This window comes from Schistocerca cancellata, chromosome 2 (genome assembly GCF_023864275.1).
Source record: "Schistocerca cancellata isolate TAMUIC-IGC-003103 chromosome 2, iqSchCanc2.1, whole genome shotgun sequence".
In the NCBI taxonomy this organism is placed as follows: domain Eukaryota; kingdom Metazoa; phylum Arthropoda; class Insecta; order Orthoptera; family Acrididae; genus Schistocerca; species Schistocerca cancellata.
In genome coordinates, this window is record NC_064627.1 from 799,317,316 (window position 1) to 799,339,510 (window position 22,195).

Below are 22,195 nucleotides of genomic sequence, written 5' to 3' on the forward strand. Positions count from 1 at the left end.
CAACAGAGATTGGGGGGAGGATGTAGAGGAGGTAGGCAGAGAGAGAAGGCGGAGGAGGTGCACAGAGAGAAGGAGGAGAATGAAAGTAACGAATAGAAGTTTGGAATAAATACACTCCTTGGCATTTTTATTATAAGCAACTGTTTAACCATGGGTAATATCGTAGGAAGTAGCTGGCTTGTAAATAGAATTACATAGCTGTTACATTATGTTTCTCTGTCTCAGAATGAAGAGCATGTACACGTGTTAGTAATTGATGTGAAATTATAAACATTTATAAGATTTTGCAACAAGTTAAAACTCGATGCTGCATTAGGACTTGAACTCAAATATCTGTGCTTGATGGGCTGTGTGCTACCATTTGCTGTGTTATCCACTCAGATGCTGCTGTTAACAACACACTGCCTGCAAAAGACAGATATTTGAATCCCAGTCTTACGTACAGTTTTGGCTTGTTGCCAGTGCTTACTTCAGTGCCTACTTTGCTAGAAAGTAAAAGTCATTTCTGATTAAAACATTTCCTGAATGTTACTGTAGTATCACTAAAGATGCATTTTCTGACTAACAGACAAATCAGTTCGAATTCTTTAATTTAGTTGATGAACGATATCAAATTCAGTGAATAGCAAGAGTCTGCAGATCACAGTTTAAAAACAGCTGTCGTAGAGTTATAGAATTATGTTTATTTTTAATTTTTTTAATAGTATTCATGCCTGTTTTTGCTTTAGTATGTATTAATGTTGCAGAATTCATGTATCTTGCTCTGTGTAATGGTGGCTTCATATTTCTTCAGGTCTGTACATAGTAGAACGTGGTGATGGCTTCAAAGATGCCGGAAATGACTTATTCTTGTGAAATATGTGGAGTTGAAGGATTAAACGAAGAGGAGATGCGTTCACATATGGTGGTGTACCATTTAGAAGGTGCTGTTTCATGTCCTTTTTGTGATCTGGGTGAAGTGTCTGCAGAACAGTTGTTAATGCACGTAAATAGTGCCCATTTGGACTATTTAACCCCTGAACAAGAATTGCTTGCATTCATTGATGATGAAGATATTGATGGTAGGGATGACTCTTGTGTTCCTTCAAGACCTTTGCCTTGGGAACTTTATCCTGAACCAGGTACTGACAGTGCCAGTAGCTGCTGGGAAAATAACATTAACAACAACAATAATAACAATAATAATTACTGTGGTGCAGGAAGGAGTACAGACCCTGATCCAAGTCACAGCACTTGCACAGTGGCATCCAGCAGCTCAGTTGCTGGCTCCGGTTCTCCCTTGCGTTCACAGTTAGCTTTAGATCTACGAGCAAGTGCTTCACCTGGTCCAAACCCTGCTTGTAAAAAGTCCGTCCAACCACAACAGTGCCCCATGTGTTCTTACACCAGTTTGGATCCTCTGCAGCTTGAAGAACATATCAACAGGCAACATTTTGATCTGACGAGCCCATCATTCCCACCGGCAACACCACCTGGATTGGAGGAATCTGTGTACAGTTGTCCACTTTGTGTACGAACATTTCAAAACAGTCCAGATTTAGAACTACATGTAAACATTGAACATAAAGACATTCTTAGCCCTGCAAAGGTATGTACTTAAACAAAGAAATTTGTCTTTTTGATGTCTTCATTGAATTTTGTATTTATTGTTGTGTACTTATAAGTTCTTTATACAGTCTGAAAATCAGTGGCTCCTTTTGTTGCTTTTTGTATGAGTTTGTTTTCTGTTTTAAATATATCAGAGATATCAAATGCTATTTTACAGCAAGCTTAAGGAAACCTTGGTATGGCACCTAACTTAACATTCATAAATGTGCATTTTAATAGATATATAACTGTCATTTTGAGATGATTATGCTCTTCAGCTTCAGTACAGAGATGCAGTCCTACATCTTCATATCACTGCATGAAATTAGGTTGTAAGTGATGAACAGCAATACTCAGCTGGTTCAGGGCATGCTTAGAACTGCTGCCAATAAAAGTTTGATTCATGATATAGTGTTTCTGATGTAATATTTAGTTTTTCTGAGTCTTTAAATGAACAATATTTGAATGATTAGACTTCTCTAAAACTATAGTATTGAATGTGTAAATGCTGTGTTACATTTTTAGATGGATTATGTCATAGCCATAGACAGCCCTAGCCTATCAGGGACTAGGGTGCACTTCCTATGCATACCTGGCTGATGTTGAAATTAGATTATTAAGTAGGTAGTATTAAAGGGGGGAGGGGGTGGGGAGAGAAAGAAAGAAAGAAAGACAGAGAGAGAGAGAGAGAGAGATATCATGAGCAAGCCTTTGTTGCCCCTCTGCAATGTATCCTTTACACCCCACAGGTATGGCTGCCTCTGGTCATAGCTCCACACTAACTCAGTAGCAGCTATTAGCCTGTAAAAGATTATATGTTATATGGCAAAAAAATCTCATTCTTGCTGTTCAAGTAAGAGAACGATATTATTTCTATTCCCAGGCACTGCAAAATATTGACAAACATTAAAAACTGATAATCAATGCCATTTTATGAAAAGTACAGCAGTGATTGTACCAGCAGCAACACCAGACAGATTTTTTTCCCATTTAGATGTTGGCTGTATGTTGCTCAACTAAAACGATAGAGCAGCGAATGGTTGCCTTAAAAGGACCAAGACAGGAATCCAAGTTCTGGACATCTGTATGTAGATTGTTCTTGATTTCCCAGTTCCACATGGGCTATGGCAAAAATAATGCCACATGTTAAGGTTTTATACAATTTTTACTCTCACTCATTTCAAGTAAGACCTCTTGCATAGCCCATTTAGCTCAGTAGCAGTAGGACATTGAACATATGTGAGGGGGGGGGGGGGGGGGGACCCAAAAATTTTTCTTGTTTTGCATTTTTATTGAACTCTACATTCACCGTGCTTTAGCCCCTTCAAAGAATTGTTCATGTACATTAATGCACTTGTCCAAATACTTCTATCTCTGCTGAAAACAATTCTGGAACTCTTGAGGCAGGATACTGTTCATAGCTGATAGTATGTTTTCTTTGATGTCATCCATATCACTGAATTGCTTTCCTTTGAGTGTTTGCTTCCTCGGTGGAATGAAACAGCCAGATACGGTGAGTAGGATGGATGAGGCACAAGCACCTTGTTATTTTTGCCATGAACTGTCCGACCGTTGGAGCTGGTTGGAGCATTGTCATTGTGGAGCAAACAGCTCCCATTTCTCCACATTTCCGGCTGCTTTTGTCACACATCCAGATAAAATATTGGTTTACTGTTTTCGAACCAACTCCTTGTGGACAGTGAAGTGCTTTCTTGGGTTGTGGTGACATTTGTTGTGTCCATTTGCTGCTTTGATTGTGGATCGTACTTGTAGCACCAACTCTTTGCTCCTTTACATCGGCCATGTTATTTGTTGTCAAAGGGTTGAAATAGCTCTCAAACAAACCATGTAACTCTGACTAACGCCAGCTTACTGAGTGATGTGGGAGACCCCAAACCAACACCACCTCCCAAAAAAAATTGTGTAATAAATCAAAAAAATGTTATTTTGTGAAACTGATTTCTCTTTGTACAGATATAGGCTGTGTATTGTTTGGCAAGGTAATATGTGGTATTACTTAATAAGTAATTTAGAACCAGTTGTAAGTTATTAGATGAAGGCTCTGTTAACAGTACATTCATCTGATTAACTTTACCACTAAAATTGAAGTATGTTTTGAACTGTAAATGTATTTTTTCTCAATCTTGGACCACTATTTTTCAGCCACAGCAACCTGTAAATAGTGTGGAGAACTGGAGTGATAGCTGTCCTGTATGCTGTATGACTAACTTCAAGAGCAATCAGGAGATGGTAGCCCATATTGAAGAACATTTTAATAATAAGGGTAGGTCCAAGAAATGTGCAGTTTTTTTTAAATGTATACCTGAGTTTTAATCAGCACGCTACATAAATAGCTGCTAATAGACTAATTTATGTGACATAAAATAGTCCTAACTACACAGTATCGCATGGCAATAGACACACATATCTCCTAACAGAATCTCAAACTTTTGATTGCATTCATTCTTTCTTGTACGGCTGGTGAAAGTAGAAAGGTAAATTGTAAAGTCTCTGGTTAGAGTGTTGTGTCAGATGAATTCGTAATCTGTAACAGAAGTTAAAACCAGTATCTCTACCAAGGCTATGAATTTTCTAAGATAAGCCTGTTTTATGCGAAAGTGTTTTCATTTCAGTTGTGTTGCTTTTCGTGCCAGACATTTTGCAGCATTTTTGTAGAACCTTTTGAAACCTCTTTACATGTCACATAGTGCATACCTTGGCACAAACCGTTATTCCAAAACTTACTCTAGTGCCATATATGTTCTTTTATTTGTTTAATTCACACATCATGTTCAATGAATCCCACCACGAAGGAGAGACTTCGGGAAGTGGAACGAATCAAGTTATACATTATCAGATAGAAAGAGCCACTGCAAACAGTTTCTGAAAAGAATACAAATAACAATATGTTATCAGTGCTAATCTCCTCATTCTGATAACTATGGGAATTATTTGTAGATTACTTTATATATCTGTGTTAGGAGAAAGCAGCTACTTTGGTGGGGGGGGGGGGGGGTTGAAAGGCCACTGATCCTCGTCTTCCACCATTCGTGTGCTGCTTTTAGCCAGTACTTTGTTCTACTCACCAGAGACCATGTTTCTGTATATACTGAGAAAAGCCAAAAACCCGTTTAACACACTAACTATGGGCAATTTGCAGATTTTTTTCTTTTTCCATACAAAATCGTAGGGCAGTTTTACTCGATAATCAGAATAGTTTTAAGGATAAAATCGTAGGAATGTAACAAGAAAACAAAAAACTTACTTTAGAATTGATTTTTAATTGCCATTTAATGTAAATAATGCAGGTTCCACAGTATAAAAGCAGAATGAACATGTTGATAAATATTCGGAGTATTGCATGTCTTAAAGCAAGGTTCCACACACAAACACAAGCTTGGAATACGGATACGAAATTGCTGCCATGATAAGGTATACATGTTAGTATGTGAGAGAGACTGGAGAACATGTAAGACGCAACTCCTGTAGTTTCAGACAGGAAAATGGCGATCTCTGATGTTGCAGAGCACCAGAAAAAGATTTGACATTAATGTAGCAGCCTATGGTGTTACAGAACAATTGAAAAGTATTTTATGGAAAAATCGTGACTTGTGACGTGCAAACAAAGCAGTAATTAGTAAGACGTGGAATTGTCTGGAAAGAGCTGATCGCACGTCTGTGTTGCTCGTGGTGGAGAGTTATTATAAAAATTAGTGTTACTCAAAATTTGTATCCCCAAGTCCAGATATTCTTATTAATTATAGGAATAGCTGCAGGGATGTTCTTTTACTTTATCTTTTAATTTCTGGGGATTTCAAATTATATGTCTGATCTCTGCTGGCAACCTTTCCAAACTTTGGCACCTGAATGTAAAACTCTATTGTGGGCCCTAGGTGGGCATGAATCACCTACACAGACATTATTTTACTTGTAATATTGTGGCTGTGAATTTCACAGTTCATTCAAAATTCACTCTTATGAATCACAAAACCATTAGGCAATAAGTGTATTAGAACATAAGTACAAGAATATCAAGTCCCCTGAAGAGGTTTTTGCAAGATGTCTGGTAATCGGTTTTACATTATAGTTTTACTATACACTTCTGCAGAATAAATAATTTTTAAACATTAGCTGTGTTGCCTCATAAAACTATGTAATTGCGTATTATTGAGCAAAAGTGTGCCAAGAGTCCCGTCTACAGGTCAACATATTATGATAGATTTCCAAGTCCAAAGTGGGCAGAACAGATTTTATCTGAAGTTATCCATGTGCTGGTATCTCTTCAGATTAATAGCCATCTAGATATCTAGCAACTTCACACATGGAACCTCATTCAGTCTATGTCCATTGGTCTCTGCTCTTGGAATCTGTAACTCATATTTATTGGACTAGAATTGTATAATGCTAGTATTTGTAAGATAGAGGGGTATTCTGTTTCCTGGGAACCAGTTACAGACTTCCAGTGTTCCTAGTATGTCCTTCATGTAGGTCAAGAACAGGTGCAGACTAACATAGAGACCACCTGGCAACTGCATTTTTAAATTTTTTATATTTATGGTATGTGAAGTACAGAATTCAAATGTCAATTTCCCAAAGCAGTTGCATGAAACTCTCAAGAAACTGGAGAAAATCAACTTCAAAGTTTTCCAAGAAACTTGAATGTGCTAAAGTTGAGACAATTTTCATGGCAAGCCATGTGGCTCACTCGGTAGCATTGGAAGATGGTAATAACTGGAACACTTCTTCCAATTTCACTCTAGTCTCCCCCCCCCCCCTTCCCCCTCCTTTTGCTCAGTTCAAATACTCACATCATTTAAATATAAAATTCATCAAATATATGCTCATTAATGCACATTTTTGGGCAAAGGAATGTGACAACCCTACCGTCCACTGGGGAACAACTACCACCACCCACCGAATAATTGATGAAAAATCATACCTAAATGGATACAGAGGAAATGCATTGCCCACACCCCGAATACCTGGGATGTGATGGCCAAAAAGGCCATGGGAAGTGCAGCGGTCCCTCCTGCTTCTTCATTTGTTGATTGTTCTTTGTTTGTTGATTGTTGTCCTCGGTGGTCGGCGTACTGCGTTGCTACACTGTCTGAAACATGGTGTTTGTGGATACAGACACTGAATACTTTAAATGACGCAGCCGACAGATGCACAGTTTCGTTTCACAGTACTTTAATTTCACTGTTAACAACCCCCCAATAATACAGTTATATGGTCAGTGCACTATTGTTTAACTTGCGATAAGCTTCATTAATAGTTTGCAGGTGAACCTCCACATACTGCTACAATAGTTTCCTGTTGAACACCTACGAGCAGTAAAAACATAACCACAAAGTCCCCACTTCTTGAAGAATAATCAGGTACATATGGAGCAGTCACTGTCATTGGTTTCTACACATGGCCTAACTGTTCAACATTTATTTCACAGTTAAATTAAAGCACTGTTGTTGTTCTGACCTGCACAGGTTACTCATCTAAAACTTGGCCATGGACTGACTGTCTCATGACCAAAATTTGGGCCCTTGTATGTAATCCCAATAATCGGTACTGAAACTACACATTGTTCAAAGTTAAATTTACAGAAATTGCAATTAAAACTTAACTCATTAAATTAACTGAATACATCGAAAAATTCCATCTTTTTAACAGTTTCTTCTACTACAAGGGCTAAACCGAATTATTTGTTAAAATTATGATATTAACAAATATAGTTATGTAAACAATACCTTAGACAAAACTGTTAATTACTTTGGAATTAATTAATAGCTGGTTTTGCTACCATGTTTTTGAATAGAGTTAAATAGATACTTTAAGATTACTAGCATTTCGTCTTCCAAATGTTTACAAGTATTGCAGAACTTTTATTTGTTTATATGTCAACAATAGAATTTAAGTTACGAATCAATTACTGATTTCTCCCTATAATGAAAGATACTAACTAGGAATAGCCAAAATAAATTAGAAAATCAATTACATACATAAAACAAGTACAAAATTAGGTATGGTGTTATTTACTTTAAAACTGAGGGCCAATCTTTCTGTTTTATGAAAATACAGCTTATACTCATGTATGTTAATGCTAATTAAGTCAAAATTTTAAGGAGGCAGATGAGAAAACAAGAGGGTAATTAAAATTATCCCAGCGTGCTTCGTCACATCATCCCCTCATTGGTTTGACCAGATAGATATTGCTAATAGCTAAATGGGCAATTCACTGACCACAAGTGACACCAGAAATTGGGTTTACTATTTACACACACAAAAATTATTACGTAAGTAATCTTATTGAAAACTACAGGAAATATGTTTTTCAATTCTAACTTATGTGAACTGGCTATAAGAAAATCCCCATGAAAAATAATTATGTACAGATTATTGTACACACAAAAAATATACACAAGTTATACATTTAACAAAATTTATGCATCATAATCATATGTGATGTCCTTTTTTTTTGTTCAGCAAAGATTACATTTAAGATACATATCACGTTGTAGAAGTCCTCTAAACAGAATAAATCCTAATGGGTTGCAATGAGTTTAAGAAGCACTTTCACAATTTTAATGATCTTTAACACAATTTCTCACCAAGCTGTCCATGCCTTCAACAGGTTCAAGTGACAGTTAGGAAATGCACTGTGATCTGTTCCCTTGGAGGTGGTTCTCCTCAGCTACAGCACGTGAAAAAATTAGACAAAATATCCTCCTTTAGTACACTTATTTTTACTTCTAACTTAAGTCAAAGAAAAAAATGTGTCCTACAAAAAATGGTAGTCCATACATCATAAATAAATGCATTACATAGTTTTCATAATATTACAATAATTAGCACTAAATTTGACTATAGTATGAAAGGTGTGGAGTAGTAAACATTTTAAAACAAAGTGCACATTACACAACAATATATTACTCTAAGCTGTAACTGACTAAAACTCCTTAAACTTGAAAGACTTTAGTTTCTTACCATTTGCAAAATAGCACCTTAGTGTCTAAAATATGTACATTACGTCTAGAAAAAACTCAAGAAGTGCAGTAGCATAGATTTTGCTAATCAGTACATTATGAAAAAAGAATACAGTCACCATTACTTAACTTAATTACTATTCAAATCAAGATGAAGGGGATGGATGTTGTACCAAATCATTGCAGTATTTCTCCACTCAACTCTGAGCAGTGCTCTCATTCAACCAGAAAATTAAATCCTCACAAAATCACTAAATGTTACCAAATATTTGACCTGTCAGAAATATTCACATCAGTCTAGCACCACAGTTATCAGTTAATCAGCAAACTTCTTGTTCTTCATTACATTATTACCACCTCAAGCCCATCCTCAGAACACAAAAAGCAGTTTTCAGGTAACATATAAGTCCAGTGATACAGCATTATATGACTTGTAAATATTGCTCTTTCTGTTAAACTAGCATTTTCAGCTGCAGTGTCATAAATTGCACAATGTGCACAGTACCCAAGGTTGCCTAGTTCAAAACTAGATCATCATTACAGTTACACCACGTTCATTTGTATACATTCATCTATTTCATTACTTGATCATGTTTGTTAGCTCCATTATTTCACTTACATTTCATGCCTTGTTAACTAGTGGATTGCATTCTCAAAAAATATCCCTACTGCAGAGACAGGCTCCCTAACCATTAAGACCCTAACATTATTCATTATTTTATTATTCCATTATTGGTTCATTAACTAATAAATAAACACCTGCTCTGCTTATCTAATGCAAAGTTGACTCTACTGAAAAACACTCCACAGTAACAGAGCCATATGCTAAGGCAAACTTAACTCTCATTACCAGTCAGACAAAATTTCCACTTAGAAAAACTATTATTTGCTTGACATTCTAGCCTGAAGGGCAATATACATACAAGTCTTGCTAATACATTCATCACACATCACTCCAGGCAACTATGTTTAAAGTTGTAGTTCCTTAGTGTTAGAAGAGGCTGTACCATGACACAGATAGATAGTTATCTCACATGTACTGACTGCACTGAACACAAATACTTCTATTATACAACAATTAATATAAAGATTTAGTGTTTAAGATGGTTTATACTGCACATTGTCTCTGCTGCTGCACCCATGAGCTGATGATTACTTCAGATGTTAATTATCCTCCACACATGCTGACGCCTTTCATTTTAACGTAATACACTCCTGGAAATTGAAATAAGAACACCGTGAATTCATTGTCCCAGGAAGGGGAAACTTTATAGACACATTCCTGGGGTCAGATACATCACATGATCACACTGACAGAACCACAGGCACATAGACACAGGCAACAGAGCATGCACAATGTCGGCACTAGTACAGTGTATATCCACCTTTCGCAGCAATGCAGGCTGCTATTCTCCCATGGAGACGATCGTAGAGATGCTGGATGTAGTCCTGTGGAACGGCTTGCCATGCCATTTCCACCTGGCGCCTCAGTTGGACCAGCGTTCGTGCTGGACGTGCAGACCGCGTAAGACGACGCTTCATCCAGTCCCAAACATGCTCAATGGGGGACAGATCCGGAGATCTTGCTGGCCAGGGTAGTTGACTTACACCTTCTAGAGCACGTTGGGTGGCACGGGATACATGCGGACGTGCATTGTCCTGTTGGAACAGCAAGTTCCCTTGCCGGTCTAGGAATGGTAGAACGATGGGTTCGATGACGGTTTGGATGTACCGTGCACTATTCAGTGTCCCCTCGACGATCACCAGTGGTGTACGGCCAGTGTAGGAGATCGCTCCCCACACCATGATGCCGGGTGTTGGCCCTGTGTGCCTCGGTCGTATGCAGTCGTGATTGTGGCGCTCACCTGCACGGCGCCAAACACGCATACGACCATCATTGGCACCAAGGCAGAAGCGACTCTCATCGCTGAAGACGACACGTCTCCATTCGTCCCTCCATTCACGCCTGTCGCGACACCACTGGAGGCGGGCTGCACGTTGTTGGGGCGTGAGCGGAAGACGGCCTAACGGTGTGCAGGACCGTAGCCCAGCTTCATGGAGACGGTTGCGAATGGTCCTCGCTGATACCCCAGGAGCAACAGTGTCCCTAATTTGCTGGGAAGTGGCGGTGCGGTCCCCTACGGCACTGCGTAGGATCCTACGGTCTTGGCGTGCATCCGTGCGTCGCTGCGGTCCGGTCCCAGGTCGACGGGCACGTGCACCTTCCGCCGACCACTGGCGACAACATCGATGTACTGTGGAGACCTCACGCCCCACGTGTTGAGCAATTCGGCGGTACGTCCACCCGGCCTCCCGCATGCCCACTATACGCCCTCGCTCAAAGTCCGTCAACTGCACATACGGTTCACGTCCACGCTGTCGCGGCATGCTACCAGTGTTAAAGACTGCGATGGAGCTCCGTGTGCCACGGCAAACTGGCTGACACTGATGGCGGCGGTGCACAAATGCTGCGCAGCTAGCGCCATTCGACGGCCAACACCGCGGTTCCTGGTGTGTCCGCTGTGCCGTGCGTGTGATCATTGCTTGTACAGCCCTCTCGCAGTGTCCGGAGCAAGTATGGTGGGTCTGACACACCGGTGTCAATGTGTTCTTTTTTCCATTTCCAGGAGTGTATATATATATATATTACATTGAATAAAACTTTTCTGAAATATTTCTATACTAAAGTATGCTACTATACAAAAGTACAATGAAAGTAGAAGATAGAATGGTTCTGATTCACTTATAAACGACAGATAGGATAGGGGAAGAGTTTGGCTGTCTCAGGAAACATGAAAAATGAGACAGACAGCTAGGGTGAACATTATTGCCGCATGATGAGTTCAACACAGAATGTTGAACCCCTACTTGTTAATTGTACAATGAATTAGTTCCAAATGTTACCTCAATGCTGAGATTTTGAATCACCAACAAATTGTATTTCAACGGCTGTCCTGCCAATTCTACATTTAATAGTACCTCTCGTGTCACACTCGGTGATAGCTTACCAGTAGCACCAATAATTTTTATTCTAGAAACATGCATTACTATGATACCATCTGTGTTCTTCATTGGTTCAAAAAATGCTTGGGACATGCCATTCAAATCACTACCACTTTCCAATAAACACGTAACATGTATACCTAGTACACTTGCTGTTCTTACAGGTTGACACACTTCCTTTTTACTTACCATGTGATCTTGTTTGTACAACAAATCCTCTTTAATCCTTTCTGTACTTAACACATTGCCTTTGTTATTAATTATAGATTCAAATACTCCATTCTCATCACTACTGGATTCGTCATTGCTGTCATCTGACTACAGTCAGACTCACACATACTTTCACTCATGCTATGCTCTAGATTTGGTATATCTTCCACTTTTTTCTCTATTTCTCTCAATTTTGAATCTACATTTTGATCTACTTTTACCAGTTTTTCCTTTACCACTACTGCACACTTTGTTTTTACCTCTGTCTCTAAATCATTTCTAATGTGATCGATTTGGTTCTCAAGTTTAACTCTATTTCCAGCACATTGTTTCTTGAAAACCTCCACCTTCTTACTATGGTCATCACAAAGTTTCTCTCTCTCTCTCTTCTACACATTTACTACTCGAAGTTAATTTTGTATTTAATTCTGAAATATTAGAGCTGACTACCTTAATCTCCTTTTTAATTTCTTTCTTCAGTTCACCCTTTGAGCTAACCATGTCAGTTCTAATGCTATCAGTTTTTTTCCCACCGTGCTAATGTCTTTTTTTCACACTACTAATGTCTTCATTATACTACTAATGTCTTCTTTCATGCTGCTGATATTACTCATAATTTGCCTTAACATTTCTCCCCAATTTTCGTATGCCATGAACTTTTTCCCTTGCTGACTTTTGCTGCTAGGTTCCTCTTCCTTAACCTTAACGACCTCATACAATTCAGTACTGTTTTTGTCCATTTCGCTCTTTATAATAGGACCTTCGTCCCCATCCGTTAAAGTTACATTCATGTTTGATTTAGAATCGTCACCGTCTACGGAACCAGTCACACTTACATCCTCCTGTTCATGTAACAACTTAACCTCTACAGCTTTGTCCTCTGTAACACTGTCTTGTTCGTTAAGGTCACTCATTATGTATCACTTAATACAAAATTGCTTTGCTATGAGATTACCTTATCCTCATTCATTCTTTTTCTTCTTCTTGCTGCTGCTGCTGCTACTGCTGTGGTTGTCCTCTTAGTTCATCGTCTGCTGCACATTGTAATTCTCTCGGCGAGTCATCTTGTTTACCTCCGGTCAGCTGTGTCCACCTGCGTGCTGACTGGCTGCTCCTGTACTCAGTGGTTGCTTCCTTAGAACCTGCTCGTTGACTGACTGTTGCACCTTCATTGTTATGAAACCCCAGCATTGATTTGTGATTGCACCGTTGCACTGTAAACTGCTCTTGATTTCAGTTTTCAAAGTTAACGAGTCCTTGTTTTACTGTGGTTATGTACAATAATCCTCACCTGCAATGGTACCACATGAAACGATCCCTCCTGCTTTTTAGTTTCTTGTTTGTTGATTGTTGTCCTCGGTGGTCGGTGTACTGCGTTGCTACACTGACTGAAAAATGGGGTTTGTGGATTCCAACACTGACTACTTTAAATAACGCAGCCGACAGATGCACAGTTGCATTTCACAGTACTTTAATTTCACTGCTAACGACCCCCCAATAATACAGTTATATGGCCAGTGCACTATTGTTTAACTTGCGTTAAGCCTCATTAATAGTTTGTAGGCGAAACTCCACATACTGCTTCAATAGTTTCCTGTTGAACATCTACGAGCAGTAAAAACATAACCACAAAGACCCCACTTCTTGAAGAATAATCAGGTACATATGGAGCAGACACTGTCATTTGTTTGTACACATGGCCTAACTGTTTAACACTTATTTCGTAGTTAAATTGAAGCAACCTGCACAGGTTACTCATCTGAAACTTGGCCATGGACTGACTGTCTCATGACCAAAATTTGGGCCCTTATATGTAATCACAATAATTGGTACTGAAACTACACATTGTTCGAAGTTAAATTTACAGAAATTGCAATTAAAACGTAACTCATTAAATTAACTGAATACATCGAAAAATTCCATCTTTTTAACAGTATCTTGTACTGTAATGGGCTAAGCCAAATTATTTGTTTAAATTATGATATTAACAAATATAGTTATGTAAACAATACCTTAGACAAAACTGTTAATTACTTTGGAATTCATTAATAGCTGGTTTTGCTACCATGTTTTTGAATAGAGTTAAATAGATACTTAAAGATTACTAGCATTTCGTCTTCCAAATGTTTACAAGTATTGCAGAACTTTTATTTGTTTATATGTCAACAATAGAATTTAAGTTACGAAACAATTACTGATTTCTCCCTATAATGAAAGATACTAACTAGGAGTAGTCAAAATAAATTAGAAAATCAATTACATACATAAAACTAAGCACAAAATTAGGTCTGGTGTTATTTAATTTAAAAAGGAGGGCCAATCTTTCTGTTTTATGAAAATACAGCTTATACTCATGTATGTTAATGTCAATTAAGTCAAAATGAAAAAAATGAATTTTAAGGAGACAGATGACAAAACAAGAGGGTAATTAAAATTATCCCAGCTTACTTCGTCACAGGAGGTGACCTGACAAACTACTCAAGAATGGGCTAATCACCAATGTGGAGGTAAAAGTGTTTCAGAGAAATAGTATTAGCCTCTGACTAGAGAGATCTGTATGATGACGACTGGTTTTGAAATGAAGGACAAGATTTGGATCATGGAATATAAAGATGATTAATGGTAAAGAGGTAGTACTTTTTCAGGGAGTGAAGGACCATAAACTAGACATTCTTGGAGTATGTGAGGTGAAAAGCAGAGGTAGTGGAATGAGAAGAATGCTGGAGGGCTATTATATTTGAAGGTACTCTGGGTCTGCAATGTGTAGTTGAGCAAAAGCAGGAGTAGGTATAATTATCAGGGAGCTGCTTGAAATGAAAGTGATTGGATGGGAACTAGTCAGTTCAAGAATAACAGCTGATGATTTTGACTTGGAAATGGAAGAGTCATACGTTCAGGTGCACGCACCAACTGAAGATTCTAATATACTAGATCAAGAAGAATGACAATATTACGAAAAAGGTAGATTGCTACTCACCATGTAGCTACTAAACATGTAAGCTTTCAGCCACAAGGCCTTCTTCTGAAACACACACACACACACACACACACACACACACACACACACACACACAGTCACACAAACGCTGCTCACACACGCATGACTGCTGTCTCTGGCTACCTAGGTGAGACTTTGGCAGCCAGACACAGTAATTGTGTGTGCCTGTCTGCAGCTTAACATCTCTGCTATATGGTGAGTAGCAATCTGTTTGTGTAATATTGTCATTTTTCCATCCTGTATCTTCCATTGTTAGGTCAAGAAGATTTCTATGCATGACTACAGGTGGACTCTGGGCAAAAATCTAGCCAAAGGCTGTCCAGTACTAACTGGATGAAATTTCAGTTAGTAGAGCAGGTCAGGACAAAAGGTACACATGGGAATATGGGCAGTCATGGCAGAGAGAAAACCCAAAATGATGGTGGCAGGTGTCTAATAGAATTCTGCATGGAAAATCAAGTGTTACTTGGTAACTCCTTTTTCCCTGAAAAACAAGTGTGCAAAATTATCTATGAAACAGAAGGTAGAAATGCCAAAATCATTATCAATTACTTTTTATGTACCCAGCATATACTGAATGACATCATTGATGTGAAGGTTATATGAGGACCAAATTTGCTGCAGATGATGGGGATGGACACTTAAGTTCTGGAAACCAGCTAAATCTAAAACCAAGAAATTAAAGTCAATTAAAGCGAAGAAATTTCAGAAGGAACAAGAAAAAAAATATGTATGTGGCGTCAGTGACAACAAGGCTCCAAAATAGAACAAATGAGGATAGTATTTCATGTGGATTAGGCTGAAGTCAGTATTACTACTGTCGGTAGAAGACCTATGTGGCAGTAGTAATAGATACAAGGAAGAAAAGAACAAGTTTGTAGAATGAGGAAGTGAAGCAGGTGGTGAAGTATAAGAAGGAAGCCTGGAAAAGATAGATATCATATCATATGAAAGAAGGTGGGGTGGAGTATAGGAAAGAATGAATTATGTGAAACATGTCTTGAAGGAAACTAAAAGGAAATCTTGGAAGGCATTTAGAAACATGGTTCAGGATAGGGTAGAGAGAACAATATAGATTCACAACCACACTACCATTTTCCATTTATCCATCAGATAAGTGCTGGCCAGTCAAGATGTGCGATTTGGAAGGCAGTGCGACATCTGGGATCCAAGGCAAAACTATAGACTTCAGTGGTGTAAAAGCTTTAGCCTTGTGTGTCACAATAAGGCAACAGCCTGAAGCCTGTCAACAGTGGCTAATACTGCTTTTAGTTGCTTGCAGATAGTGGCTAGTTTCCGCTGTATCCATTCATGATTTCATCTTTAAACAATTTTTTGTGTATATCACAAGTAATCTTACACTAACCCAAAGAGTCACTGGGTGCAATCCTGTTTGTACTGCTAAGCTATTTCTAGTTTTTACTACTGTCCAGAGTCAGATCACACAATTCAAAAGCACTAAAATGTACATAAAAATGCAAACAATGGAAATTTAAGGATGGAATGTGACAATATTAGAAAAGGATAGCTGGTACTCACCATATAGTGGAGATTCTGAGTCACAGATAGGCACAACAAAAAGACTGTCAGATAGTGAGCTTTCGGCCAACTAGGGCTTCATCGGAAATAGACAAGTACACACACACACAAACACACACACACACACACACAAACACACACACACACACACACACACACACACAAACGCAACTACTCACTTTCTGTCATTCTTTCTGTGACTCAGTATTGTTACACAAAAACTTAAGTTGTTATACGCTAGTCAACACAGTAATATTCACTTCTTTGCAGAATAATGTGAGGACAAAACTAAACCTAATACTTTGTATGAACAGAAAATGCTACTGATCCTGCCACATCCACTGCAGTCTCCATCTGCAGTTACACTGACTATACTCTACTTGAAGGTTGCAAGATTCAAACTGAATCTGACAATAATAGCACTTATGGTGGCATGAAGCTGCATTAGACAATCAGCTCCCACAATTAAATTGCCCTAAAATTCGCGCAAAAATTTAGAACAAGTCATTACACTTTAGTTAACACATTAAAGGGCATAGATACAATACACTTCTTTGCAAAAGCGCGAGAGAACAAAAATTAAACTAAATCCTGTGTATTACCAGAGAATGCTACTACTACTGGCATGCCCACTGCAGTCTGCGGCTGGCCAGATTCTCAGCCTCCTAGCTATCTGTTCCTCCTTTCCAACATTGTGGAACGTGTCCCTTAGAAAGAAGCAAATAGTTCCTATATCTAATTTATTATTATTATTATTATTGTTGTAGTTGTTATTTTGTTGTTTAAAAAATGGTGTCCATTGGCGGTACTGGAATTTTGTCTTCTGAAAGTAAGTGATGATCAACCAGTAGATTATGTCTGTTTTTAATTTCATAGTTTTCTCAAGTGAATGATTCTTTTTATACAGCTATTCTAGTTTCATGCTATAGCAGTGATTTCATTTTCAGTTTTAACATGCAATATTCCATGAAAAATATGTGTCTAATTAACCATTCAAATAATGTTAAATTAGAAAAGTATTGTTAAAAATACACCTTAAAAACTTTACTAATGATGTAGAAGCACACTCAAGTGTGAAGGCTGTATAGTAGTTGTGATGATTATATGGCAAATCATCTTTACCACATATTTAAAACTACCAAATGTAACCCAGAAAATTTTTTACTGTCTTTCCATACATAGTGTTGTGTCTGAGAGTTTGGAAATGACTGGGGTAAAAAGCTTGCACAATCTCGTTTTAATTTTATTTGTTTTATTTTATGGAATTTTGAACCTACAGATTTAATTCTCATTCATTACACATATTTATGTAGGTTCAAGATGATTTAAAAGTTTGTTGAAACATATATGATAAAAATGTTCCAGGTTTGTCACCTATTACTCCAGACATGTCCTGTGATCGGATGTTGGCTCGAGAAATAGAGAAGCGGGAAAGAGAAGTTCGCAGATTACGTGAGCAACGAGAATTTGAAATGTTAAGGGTGAGGCTTTAAGACTGTTAAATATTATATTCAGTCATGTTAACAGAATAATTGTGTTTTGTAGTATTGTGTGTCTTTTAATAAACTTTTAGTTTCATTGTTACATAAAATAGTTTTTCTGTAGAATTTTCTTTTTTATATTTATATAATAGAGGGAAACATTCCACGTGGGAAAAATGAGGAAAGTCTATTATTAAGTTTTTAGTGTTAAATGAATCAATACATAGTCTCTCCAAATATCTTATGTAGAAAAGTAAAACTGGACAAAGTGATTTCATTGGTGTTCTTAAGCCACAGATGTCAACATTGATTTTAGAGGTTCTTCAGAAACGAGTTCGTAGGAGGTGTATTTCAAAGTGTACAGCTAGATTAACGAGATTCAGAGTCTGTGGAGGAATGTAGGCTAAATGCCAACATTTGAATGAACCAGATGACTCAGAATTTTGTATGTGGTTGTTTCATTGTTGTATTAATCACCAAGTATTTGCAGTTTTATGTTTCTCCAATGGATAATAGGTTTATGAGTTGTTAGTAATTAAAAAAAAACTAGTTAATGCTGAGTTTGTTTCTGAATGGTTTATAGACATAAGCTGTCCATTGTATTAGAACAAACTTCTTTTTTGCTTCTGCAGCAGCTAGCATATGATAATCAATGTCTATTGCTGCCAACAGCAATTTCTTTTCATCTGTCTGAAATTTCAAAATATGTCTATTCATGAGTTAAGATTTGAAACATTTGCTGTGAATCTGTTACAGATCTTTTCAGCTCATCTGGCCTTTGTCTGATATGGTTAAGTTTGGGGCCTTGCTTCATATACTGATGTCATCAGCAAACATTACAGCTTTTGAGCAGTCAGTACAGTGTAGGAGTAGGAGTGGACCCTATACTGAACCTTGTGTGACTCCTCATTTTGAGTTTAAATATATTTCTATTGTGCAATTTTGTTCTTTGTTATGAATGTCCATCATTTACTACCAACAAAATTTTAGTTTTTCTAGGAAAATTTTCTGTTCCATGGAATCAAATTCCTTCGCAAGGTCACAGAATACACTGACAGCTTGATTTACCCAGATTTAATTTGTGAGAGTGTATGTAGTTATCTTTGTAGAAAGTCCTTTATGTAAATCAAATGGAAAGATGGCCAGCAAGTTACGCTGTGAAAAATGTGTCAGTACTGTATCGCAGACAACTTTGTAAATTTTTTTTAAAGTCCTGAAACAATAGATTTGCTTACTTTTTTTTTGTAGATGGGTTTCCATATAGCATAATAAGGACTGTTGGGTAATACGATGTTAGGTAATAACTTACTATTACAGTTATACTATTATATATTATAAAGGATAGTCCTACCAAGTCAATATAAAATCCTACTAGACTGCTAAAAGCACCATTGTAGCAACAAGAATTGCCACTTTTTTAAAGATATAACAATTTCAGAAATCTTGGGGGAGGGGGTTTGAAATTAATGTCTGTTGGTAGTCTACAAAGTATTTCTCAGAGCAAATGTGTAGCACATCTATATTTGGTTGTTTATGAGTAGGAGCAATGTATGAAATGAGGGGCTCGGCAGCAAACATTGGTGAGGGACAGTCTGCAAGAAGCAGATATATTAATTGTAGAATGTCAGAGATGGCATGTTTCATTCATATTAGTAAAAAGTTCCACGAAAAACCAATAGATGGCACCACTATGCCAACTTTCAGGTTTTCACTGTTGCCAGCTTTTTTGATTCATGTGCAAGTAAATAATATGGCGGCAAGTGAGAGAGAAGTGTCCAATATTCGTGTGAAAAACGAGCTTTGCAGTGAGTTTTTGAACAAGTGTGGAGATGACCTGGATACTTATGACACTGATGAAGACCCTGAATACGTTCCTGAAGATGAAAGCACCTCCAGAGTTGTTGATAATCAGGTAAATATGAATATTTATTTCTGCAAGTAAACAGTGTTAAGTTGCGTCCCTTAACATTATTTACATGAATTTACTTGACAATGTGATGCCCATAATGTTAAGGGCCACCCTTAACACTGCTTACTTGCCATAGGAAGAAATCCAAATCAGTTTTCTATTAAGTATAATGGTATCTGTACATGTTGCTATATGTTAATACCTGGCCTTCTAATAGCAATCGTTATTAAACTTCCTGGCAGATTAAAACTTTGTGCCCGACCGAGACTCGAACTCGGGACCTTTGCCTTTCGCGGGCAAGTGCTCTACCAACTGAGCTACCGAATCACGATTCACGCCCGGTACTCACAGCTTTACTTCTGCCAGTACCTCATCTCGGTCGGGCACACAGTTTTAATCTGCCAGGAAGTTTCATATCAGCGCACACTCCGCTGCAGAGTGAAAATCTCATCCTGGAATCATTATTAAGTTACGGATCTGTTATTATGTAGTTTTTCTATTTCACATGCTTATCTTTTCCTAGATATTTTTCTAGAGAAGGTGTGTGGGAGAATGTCAGTGTATATGTTACATAATGAAAACTACAGTGGATGTATAGTCTTAGGCATTTCATTATTCTTAGAACTTTGCAGAATGTTAATCTTATGACTTTGATTTGTTTTTGTAGGTTCAGAGGCTTCTTGGAGGTAGATGTTCCTCCAAAGGTACATGCAGTAGTGACAATGATGAAGCAAACACTAAACAGGTTAACGATCAACTGAGCATACAGAAAGGATGAAAGAGGCTAAAAAATGGCAGTGTGCAAAATCAAATGAAGAAAACCAGGAACGAAAGAAAGCAGTATACAAAGTTCAGGTGCTGTTGTTGAAGAAAAAAGGATAGGCCTGCCATGCAAATGCCCTAAAAATCAAATGAAGAAAACCAGGAACGAAAGAAAGCAGTATACAAAGTTCAGGTGCTGTTGTTGAAGAAAAAAGGATAGGCCTGCCATGCAAATGCCCTAAAAATGTTTCCAGCTTATCAATAAAGTAGATAAACAATCAATATTCCGAAATTGCTGAGAAATGAATTGCTATGATGCTCAAATGCTTACCCACAAGGTTGTTTGCAGTCAAAAACTGTTATCCGAAAAAAGACTAAACAGCAGATATCTAGACGCAGTCAAACAGTTGCATATGCAGTGAAAACTGCCAGAAAGGATGTCATTGTTTGCAAAACTGGATTTCCTAACATTCATGGACTTCAGAAAAATAGAGGATGTGTGGAGAATATCATGAAACGATTGAAAATGGTGCCGTTTCACCTACTTCTGATGGCAGAAGTAAGCATACCAGTCATCCTAGAAAATATTCAAAGTATGTCATCAACGATGTGAAAGCATTTATTGACAAACTTCCATAGTATAGGAGTCACTACACTAGAAAAAGATTCATCATGAGAGTATTCAAGCATTGAATATTCCATGCAGTTCTGTTATGAGAAGTACGTCGAGGAAATGCGGCAAGCAAAAGTTCTGTTTCTATAGAAAATTTCGACGAACATTTACCAAGGAATTCAATATAAGTTTCAAGAGCCCTAAAATGAACACTTGTCAACAGTGTTATTCAATTTATGTAGCAATCAAGCATGCTGAGAACTGTAAAAACGAGGCTGAAATACATTCATTGCAAATAATGCAGGAGATTCACCATCGAAAAGTTGGGCAATCTGCGATACGTGAAGCAATGAAAGTAGCAAAACGAGACAAAAATGTTCATGTAAACACGTTCGATTTGCAACAGACACTACCCACGCCTAAACTGACTACTGGACCAATGTTTTATAAGTGTAAAATATGGTACTATAATTTCAGTGTCCACTCTTGTGCAGCTAGCCAAGGACTTTTTTTTCTCTGGGATGAAGCAACAGCTAAAAGGGGACCAGACGAAATAGCAAGCTGTTTACAGATCTACTTTGAAAAGAATGACACCAAAGCTGAAAACTTGATTGTGTTTCCTGACAACTGTGACGGACAAAACAGGAATTGGACTTTAGCGGTGTTTTGGCTATACCTGTTAAAGTCTGGTCATTTCAGATACATCAAGCACACCTTTGCTCAGGCTGGACATTGCATGTTACCTAGTGACAGAGACTTTGCTCGGGAGGAGAAAAATGTCACCTCACATTATCAAAGTGTTTATGGACCTGATCATTGGGAAGAAGTTCTTAGAACATGCCAGTGAAAGAAGCCATTCAAGGTGGCTTGTACGACTCAAGAGTTTTTCTATAGCTTCTCTGCACTGAAACAGCTGTTCCACCAACCACATGCATCAACTACTCAAATCAAATTCAGTATCAGAAATTGTGTTCAACTTCTACTTTCTGCTGAGCTACGAAGTCCCACCCCAACATTAGTGTTTAGTGATACATACAGTGCATGCCTAGAATCTGTTGCCTTATCAAAACATGGAAGACCTGCTAACAGTTCTTTCGTGACAGAGCTTAAACC

At 37.9% G+C, this 22,195-nt stretch overlaps 1 protein-coding gene across 1 annotated transcript in view; it reads left to right on the forward strand.

Annotated features, from left to right (window-relative positions):
- Positions 1-22,195, forward strand: part of LOC126162654 (zinc finger-containing ubiquitin peptidase 1-like) — a 271,194-nt gene that overhangs the window by 13,597 nt on the left and 235,402 nt on the right. Inside the window, exons 2-4 of the mRNA XM_049919292.1 lie at positions 794-1,588; positions 3,751-3,871; positions 17,683-17,798. Of these exons, the coding sequence (XP_049775249.1) occupies positions 818-1,588; positions 3,751-3,871; positions 17,683-17,798 (1,008 nt within the window). The 5' untranslated portion in view covers positions 794-817. The remainder of the gene's footprint in view (positions 1-793; positions 1,589-3,750; positions 3,872-17,682; positions 17,799-22,195) is intronic.